The sequence below is a fragment of the Buceros rhinoceros genome, unplaced genomic scaffold (assembly GCF_000710305.1).
Source record: "Buceros rhinoceros silvestris isolate BGI_N320 unplaced genomic scaffold, ASM71030v1 scaffold26887, whole genome shotgun sequence".
In the NCBI taxonomy this organism is placed as follows: domain Eukaryota; kingdom Metazoa; phylum Chordata; class Aves; order Bucerotiformes; family Bucerotidae; genus Buceros; species Buceros rhinoceros.
In genome coordinates this window covers 1-8,946 of record NW_010424354.1, presented here as the reverse complement: position 1 = coordinate 8,946, position 8,946 = coordinate 1, and the positions used below count along the sequence as shown (strand labels likewise).

Genomic DNA, 8,946 nt, shown 5'->3' with positions numbered 1-8,946 from the left:
GGGAAAGAGAAGCATCCCAGCTAGCAACTTAGCACCATCTGTCACTGCTGTGACAACCCATCAGGACCAATCAACTCAACCCTTCTAGGGACCAGCACTAGCACACCAGTCCATCTGTCCTGAAAAAACCAACAGCAGGTATGGCTGAAGGGAGCAGAGCACCTCGGGTGGTTTCTCGCAGCTGCAGACTTACCTGAGACAGTGGGTTGGGTGTGGGCAGGAGTCCCCCTCCAGGCAGCAGACCTGCCACAGCATTAGCTGGTGCCAGGAGAGACAAAGCCTTAGTCTCATCAGGAATGACTCCTGCAGGGAAACAGCCGTGCGTTAGAACGCATCCCACTTCAATGGCAGAAAATACACAAATACACCCAGAAATGTCTCCCTGATACACCACCTGAGTTTGCTGAAAGTACTTATGTTGGCTAAAATACAAAGCTTGATGTCTAGTAATATTTATCATTAATTATTTGTCAGAATGAAACTTCAATGTGTGAAAATTTGACTGTTCCTTTTTCTCTACAAATGGTTAAGTTTCTAGAGCAAAAAAATAGCACAATACACACTACTTTTTTGTTAACACTGCCAAGATGTCATCACCTGTACTCGATTTTTAAGTCATGAACCAAACGTAAGCAAGCACAGTCGGTTCTCCAGGGGTGTGCTCTCAACTTTCAAAAGCTGTTTTATGAACAACGACTCGTGTCGGCTGCTTCACTACAAAGCACACAGAAAAATCAAGATACACAAGACAAAAAAAGTTGGATTTAGGGGTTAATAATACGGTACAGTTCACTATGTTTTCTTTTACACCTACCACATAAATTTTGTAAAACTTAAAAGAGAAGGTATGGAACTACTTGTTGCTGGATCAAGCGTAGGGCTTTTGCTGACTTGTCAAAGGACAAAGGGGGTCTCTGCAGGTCTGAAACACAGGCTGTGTGCGGGGCGTGTCTGCAGGTGGGCGGATACGTACAGAACGTTGTGGCACAGTCCTTACCTGCGCAGTACAATGCATTTGCTCCAATATGTGCCATGCTTATTGTACCAAGAATGCTGCTACATACTGCCATGTCAGAGGAAACTTCTGGCCCAAAATCTTGCAGCCAACTAAGACAAGGGTCTTACTTTACTGCCTGCTCTGCACGTACAATTTTAAGGGTCCTACTACGAAACAAGTCGTTAGGTGTTTTGATTCTATCCAACAGCAAAAGCCCTATACAGATGGATTAATCTGTTAATGTGCCCAAGCCCCCAAAATGAGAGTTCAATAAAACAATTTTACTATATCGTTGCAAATACCAGTAGCGCTTCTGTAATACATATTAAGAGACTGCATCTCATCATAAAACATACAATATGTACAGGGCACTTAAGAGAAACTGGATAAGCTGCAGAAGAAAACTGTTGGGTGGTATTTTCAGCAGGGCCTGGTATATAGTTCAGGCTGAACCAGGGAAAAGAACTGTAAAACACAACAACAAAAAAGAAAAACCACTGTTAAATAAAGGTAATGGTTCCTTCCACCTATACTGAGAAGTGCCGATAATATAAACAAATGTATCATACACAGCACTGTTATCTCGCTCGTGTCATTGAGCTGTCAGCAATTTAGATACCCAAAGTTATGGAGGGAGAGGGGGGGAAAAAGGTCATTTAGATAAAGGGCAGTAATGCATAAATATATTAACATACCTACAGAGAGATTATGGGGTAATTTTGCATGCAAAATTATGTCTCAGAGGATATTTATAAATTACAGCTAAACATTTCAAATTAGTGCAACTACAACATTTCTGGCATCTAAATACAAATCCTCAGACTTATCTCGAGACACCTCACAGAAGATCTGCATCCATTAAAAAAAAAATCATGCATCCGATCCTCTAATTGTTCTTTAAAAAAAGTATTTAGAAATAAATAAACTACAATTTAAAAAAAAAAGCAATGAGGCCCCTCACCAGTTAATTTTCATGCTTCAAGAGCTTTTTTTACTGCTGCTTTGTTAGAACCATGAAATACTTCATGAATGTGTAGAAATGAAAGAAAAAGAAACAGACAAAAGAAACAAACATTAACCAAAGCACCTACATACCCCCCCCAGCCACCTTTAAGCTCAGAGCTCCTTCCACATCGAGGAATAGCAATGACAAAATGACAAATACTAAACCTTACCGTAGACTTTGTGTATAGTTCTAGAACACAAAGCAACAGCCAACACCCAAATGTCTGTGTATGCTAAACCTGGAGTGCGCTTGCGATATGGGGGATAATTATTGCGCTAAACAGACAATAAACATTTGCTTTAGTGACAGGCAATATCAATACAGAGTTATCACAACAGAAAATCAGAGAGAAAAGGGCCCAGCTCGGCACGGGAGTTAAGCATAGGCTTGGCTTTAAGCACACGAGCAACCTGACTGGTTTTACAGGTCTTGCTGTCTCGTGCTTGTCCAATTGGGGCCCTGGCAGCACGGAAAACTGTTCTCCAGTGCGGGGAGGTCAGGGTGCGATAGCAGAACTTCAGTGGCTGAGGGCATCTCTTGTGATAGGCCACACAGCCATCGACATTCCGAACTGCTGCGACACCAGAGGAAACTCCTTGGTTTAAATGGGCCCATGGAAGTATTTGGCTTCATTCATTTTAGTTTTGTTACACAATCTGAACCAGAACTACTGGGGGCGGGTTTCTCTGTGCACCAGATTCATCCACTGTCAAGCGCAATGGACAGTCAGACTGACAAGCAGAAAAATGTTTTCATCCTTACTGGAGAAGTTAAGCACTAACACTCTTCCCCAGGGGCCTTGGCAAGGAGTTTGGTGCTGACTTGGCTGCTCTGGTGCAGTGCCATGCTTTAAGACAAAGGCGAGGGAGGAGGACACTCCCCTCAGCTACGCTCTCACTCTAAACTGGCGAAAGCAGCAGCAGCACCTTGCTTTCAGAATGTGTTCTGCACTCTCAAAGCAGCACGCCTCGACCTAAGGTCGTGCCATGGGTTCCCACCTTCCAGAAATCCAGTTTTCTTCTCTGTTAAGTTAAAGGGATACAGAGGTAAGAGCTCCCCAGCCTCACCAGACAGCCCACAGCGTTACAACAGCTCCATCACAGGTCTGAACCCAGGCCATGGACCACATTTATTACTGTAGCATGATTTAACCTGCTTAATTCAAGCGATCTGGGAAAATCCATTATTTCAGAAGTAAATCAAGAAAGTACAATGGAAATCAGTTACGTCTAAAGCAAGTCTAGAAGAGTTTAATAAGACTTCTGTAAGAAGAGGTGTCTTCTCAGCACTCTGTTTCTAAGGTAAGTTCCAAAAACCCTGCTCATTGCCTTTCAAATTACTGTAACACCCTAAAATGTAAAAATAAAAAGAAGAAGAGAAAAGGTAGTTAACAAGTGGTTACACCAGGAAAACACTTGGGGACTGGCGTGCTTGCTGGCCTTTAGTTAATGTCTAGAATCCCCTGTAGCTGCAGAGGACCCACTGTTTTTCAGCCATCTGGAAGGGCTTTGCATTTGCCTTCTCCACTACAAAAATCACACACACAAATAACAGAGAGAAGAGTTTATTATTTAGTGAAATTCTATCAAATATATCAAGGATGAACAAGAAAACTTGGAATAAAAAACTAGTGCCAGTGCCCATTTGGCACCTCGTGGAAGCTCTCCCTTTCAGACTAAAGCGGAATGGTTCAAACCCTTGGTATACTGGACCTCACGAGGAGAGCAAGGGCCTTCTTGGGCAAGTTCCCAGCCGGACGCGGCAGCAGCGCATCTCCCAGAAACGTTAAATCACTCTCCCGGGCACCCTCGGGGAGGGAGAAACCCTTCTCACGAAGGGATGGATGGCTACGTGAAAGTGGCAAACATTTCATAATTAAGACGCAACTGCCTTAGGACGTTGCCCTCTTTGAGTAAGTCCATTTAGGAAAACGTCTCACTGAGACCGACAAAGAGAAAAATCGGCAAATAATTCTGCCTAACGGGTTAATATCCTAAACTCAGACACACAAACCCAGTAAGAGGGAAAGTGTCCACTTGCACTCGGTGTCACTAGGTCACAACGAGGTAATCCACGGGCCAATGGCAATATACCAAGGGTTTCAAAATGTTTGTATCTTACGTCTGACATTCTACTAATTCTCATTTTTGTGATCTCTACGGGAATAAAATGCCACCATACGGTGGCTTCATAGGCCATTAAACAATCCACAAACCTTCTGCATAGGGTACGACTATCAACGCTCTGTCAACGAACACAGTGTTTGTCAGGTGCTGGGCCACGACTGCCGAGTCGGGATCGTGGAACTTTACAAAACAGACACGCGACGACACGGGCAAAGGAGAATCACTGCAAGAGAAAGAGAGACATGGCTTAGAGGGCAGCACGTCTGATGGTATCACTCTGTAACCTCCGCTGTCTCCCCACTGCCCGCAGTCCCGGGGTCACAGGGATGACGGGGTCCTTTGCCACCCAAGACCATTTCAGGGCCTGTATCAGGCACCGTTTTGCACGATAACAGACACGAAATTGCACTGAATGAAGCCAATTCACTGTAAAACTGCAGAAATACTGTTATTGCCTCATTGGTAACTGGACATCATTTCTATTACGCACAATCTGTCTGGGACCAGTCATCTAAATGCTATTTTGTTTTCATGGCCTATCTGTAAGAAGGGACAGAGACCAAGTGGCCTTTGCTCAAGAATGGTAAAGAATTACCTACTACACATACCAGGTAAGTTAACAAACCAGCAGGTTCACACTCTCTGCTTTAGGCCCCAAATCACATATGAAACAGACATGGAAAATCCAGAATCCAATGAAGAAGCTTTGAGTCACTTGAAAAAAAAAAAAAAGACAAAAACGCAAACAAACAGAAATATCCACTTCCTCTACCAACAGGAAAGACTTGCAGGCCACACAACTGTGCCCCCTTCCCCGAGACAAACCCAAACACCCCAAAACCAGAGGCAGAATCGAGCCGGTAAAGGTCCCGAGTGGGTTTCAAAAGTCCGTAACTCCTGAATATGGTGCAAATTCTGCTTTACTCAGAGGTATAAAGTAAAAGACTAAATTGTTTTGCAGACACAGCTGTCCAGCAGTTGGGTGAAAAGCTGTGTCCAGAAGTGCAGGGCAGGCACTGAAAGTAGCAGCAAGTCCTAAAGCCCAGTTCAGTTTCTAAACAGGGCCAAGTACGGGTGCTCAGCTCTGAAAACATTCACTAATTCTTGATGGCAAAGATCCACCTTTACTAAGCAGGGTCCCAGTGATAAGAGGAGCTTTTCAAAATGCATCTCACTGCCACAACAACTCTATCTGGGTTGAAGAATGTTAATCAAGCCTTTAAGCACGAAAGCGCAGACGGAGTTGTCAGAATTCAGGAGAAGGACTTCAAAAGAACCCCTCTAATGACATCAAAGCCAGCACCCAGGATCTATTTTTGTTAGGGCAACTGCCAAAACCCATTTCACCTTCAGCACTGCCGAGCAGAGGCTCGGCCCAATGCGCACGTTCCGCCAACTCAAGACCTGCGTCTATCGGATCACGCTTTAACATACTTGAATTTAACCTGATGCTAAAAATTAGGCTGGAGCCACAGTATGGCGGCGTTTTAATTAGTGAAGTTAGAACCACCCGCTTCCTCCAACATCTTGTGGATTTAATGAATTGGAAAGCGACGCTGCAGCAATAAATGGCAGAGGGGGAGGAGAACTGGAACTCTCAGTTCTCTTCCGTCTACGAACGCAGGGCAGCTTGCCAAAACGGTGCCTTTTCTCAACCCACTTGCATAAAACCACAAAACGCACTGTCTGCTAATGCTGCTGTGGATGACAAATCACTGCAGGAACATTTTAAAGAGAAGTAAATCAAGGGGCTCTGGCCTACCTGAACGTTCTAAGAAAATTAAACCATTTATTACATAAACAGATGTTCTCACATTTTCAAACATTCTTAAAATGTCTGTCACAACCTGGGAACACGAAGCAGAGCAGATGCTGCTGGTACGCATGAGCACCACTACATCTGGAGCTGTACCGCGAGCTGACCTACCGAACCAACGACAACATGACAGGCTCCGCTCATGCGGCCTGACATTTGAGAGATACCAGTGCGGTCCGGTTTTAAACACTATTTCCAGGCTCTCAAAAATCCAAGCTGTGGTGTTCCATTCATCAAGAACAGAACGCTCTCAGCAGTCACCAAAAAGAGGGCCATCATTACTCTACCTCCCCAGAGACCGCAAACGCGGTAGCTCTCTGTCAGACACAGTGCCAGCGAACACCGAGACACACAATGCACTACCGTGGCTGCGCAATGTTCCCAGCCTGAAGTACAGCAGATCAACAGGGACATCCAACCTTTGTACCGCAACCTCTCACTCCTCGCTCCTCCAAAGGAGGATGCAACCAGCATCTTACATATGAAATCTGATTTGTTCTTCAAAGGACCTTACCTGTAAAATCAGCATGTGCTTCACTTGGAAGTGGCTTTCATGGTCTTTTTCTCAGCAGACCAACCACCAGTGGCAATGGCCAGTGATACTGGTGTTCTGATCAAGCCCGTGTGGAACTTGCATCAGCAGTTATTAGGCAAAGCAACGGATGCAGCCAGCTGTGCCATCCAACACATGATATTATTTATGTATGCTCCTAATTTTACCAAGCTTTAATTCTGTCTCTGTATTTTCCATCAGATGTGTTTTTTTCTCAGTAAAATTCTGTCCATAAAATTCTGACTGGATCATTCAGAAGAAAAGACTAGAGAGTACACTGGTTTCTCTCCCAAATACCAGTGGCTCATGACCTTTTACATTCAAATTTCAGAGTAGAAACTTAAGTTTTGACGGAAAGGCCGTTTTCATACACCAAATGGAACAAGCTGATGTCAGCTTAAGTGTGCGCATATATATGTATGCATAGGTGTATGCACACACCCCCTCTTGTTTTTTTTAACAACAGCCCTCTCAGAAACCCATACCCTCCAGATTTCACAGCTTTGCCTACCACGGAGGTCTGTGGAACACAATAATGACAAGAACCAAGCAATGGAGTTGGGGAAAAGCAGAAGGAGGGGCGAAGAAAGAGGCTGGGGAGGAAAAATGAAAGATACCACTGAACTGGCTGTGGACTGAAGAGGTAATACGAAGCTGGAGTACCCATAAAACAAGTAATAGCTGATTAAGTAAACTAGGGTAAGGAGATGGGTGAGGGGAGCAAAACAGAAATGTGAGAAGCTCAGGATCCGGAAGCCCAGAATAAGTGGCTTCTACAGGGGATAAGGGAAAAAAATCAAATGGGGAGGCAGAGCAATGGAAATGGGACTGGTTACTCGGAAACACTGTAAGCAAGAAGAATCCCATCATAATCTGGGACATAAACAGATTTGAGATTACGGAGAGAATTTACAAGTTGTAATTTATATCCCGTAGCTCCCAGAAGTGGATAAGCATTACGGGCAGGGAAAAGTCAGGAGATGAAATTTAAAGAAGAAGGAACAGAAAAGGCTTCAGAAGAAACAGATTGAGGAACCCGCCGCTATCAGAAAATCCACCCCTCTTTGGTGTGAAATGAAATCAGAGGCTCTAAAGCATCCTGAGATGAGACCCCTGAGCAGCCCAGCAGGGACCCACAGTGAGCATAGAGGAGCCTCTGTACAAGCAGCACCACACAGGAAATGAGCCAAACCCTCCTTAACATTAGTCAGGTTAAAAATTAACCCCAGTCCAAGAAAGTGCCTGGTCAGGTGTCCACTGCACCACCCAGAGATATGTTTGTGCGAAGGAGCCAAACGAATACAGACAGTCCACGGACAGCGACAGGAGAGCTGCTGGGCTGGGCTGAGGGGCTCCTTTGTACAGCTCTTCAGTCTGACACAAAACCAGATGGCTAATACCTACCCAAATCTACAAAGGTTCAGCAACAGCATTCACTTGTAACAGCCCTCCTTGAAAACTGGGCAAAACACTGAAACCCAGAACAGCGCATCGAGGAGCTGCACCTGCTGGAAGTGGGTTCCTCTGTGGGCTGCCAAGCATTAACGGCTCTTCCCTTTCAGTAGTCCCCCCAGGCAGCTCCCATGCCTGGAACTGCCACTCAATTGCAGTTACATTCAGTTACACTGTGCTCCAATTTCCAGCATGAAATTGCCCAACCCGAAGCAGAACACTGGAAGAGCATCAGAAATACAGCTTCTCAATTTGCATGTAGAACCAGCTGGCAGGATGGGCCTATTTTCCTGCGTTTGGACTGGCACGGATTGAAGACTCAATGAGAAAATACAAGAATGCTTTGTAACAGCTTTTTCTTTCCTAAAATATAATTTTAAAATGCAAATAATCACAGGTATTAAAAATAATTGATTGTGTTGTTTGATTTTTCTCCAATCAAACCATCCTCATTTATGATGGCAAAAAGAAACCTTTTTATTACTCTAATACATGTGCAAAAATTCAACATATAATGACATTAGGTTCTGTAAAGCAAATCAAACGGACATGAGCAAAATCAACGTTAACATCTAAGGTACATGACGTGCATTATTTGCTTATTAATGTATATGAATGCAAACCAACATGCATTATTTGTGTACTGGTGGTTACCCACCCACTTTGCACAGAATTCTCTGCAAAGAATGCACATGCATATCAGAATTGCAGTTTTATGGCCAACCGTCCATAAACCACCTACGGTTCTGGAGGTTAAGCCGGCAGCAGCGGCCAGGCTGGACAGCCCTAGAACAAACAGCTCCCAAAGAAAAGCATGCAGCGGACAGGAGGAATCCTGCATGTAACTGCATGCTGTGAGTGACACGTTTTTTCCTCACATAGGTGCATAATGTAATGACGTGACTAATTACAATTGCAATAACCACGTAAACTCTCCCAGCAGCTCCATCTGCAGAGGCAGAGAAGGCGGCCCGCTCCCACCCGCCTCGCTGCGAT

At 44.5% G+C, this 8,946-nt stretch overlaps 1 protein-coding gene across 1 annotated transcript in view; it reads right to left on the bottom strand.

Annotated features, from left to right (window-relative positions):
* The window catches only part of SRSF11 (serine/arginine-rich splicing factor 11), a gene marked incomplete at its 5' end in the record, with an annotated part of 12,042 nt that extends 7,690 nt beyond the window's left edge, over positions 1-4,352 (bottom strand). Inside the window, 2 exons of the mRNA XM_010140775.1 lie at positions 194-303; positions 4,219-4,352. Of these exons, the coding sequence (XP_010139077.1) occupies positions 194-303; positions 4,219-4,352 (244 nt within the window). The remainder of the gene's footprint in view (positions 1-193; positions 304-4,218) is intronic.
* Between the last annotated feature and the right edge of the window lie 4,594 nt (positions 4,353-8,946).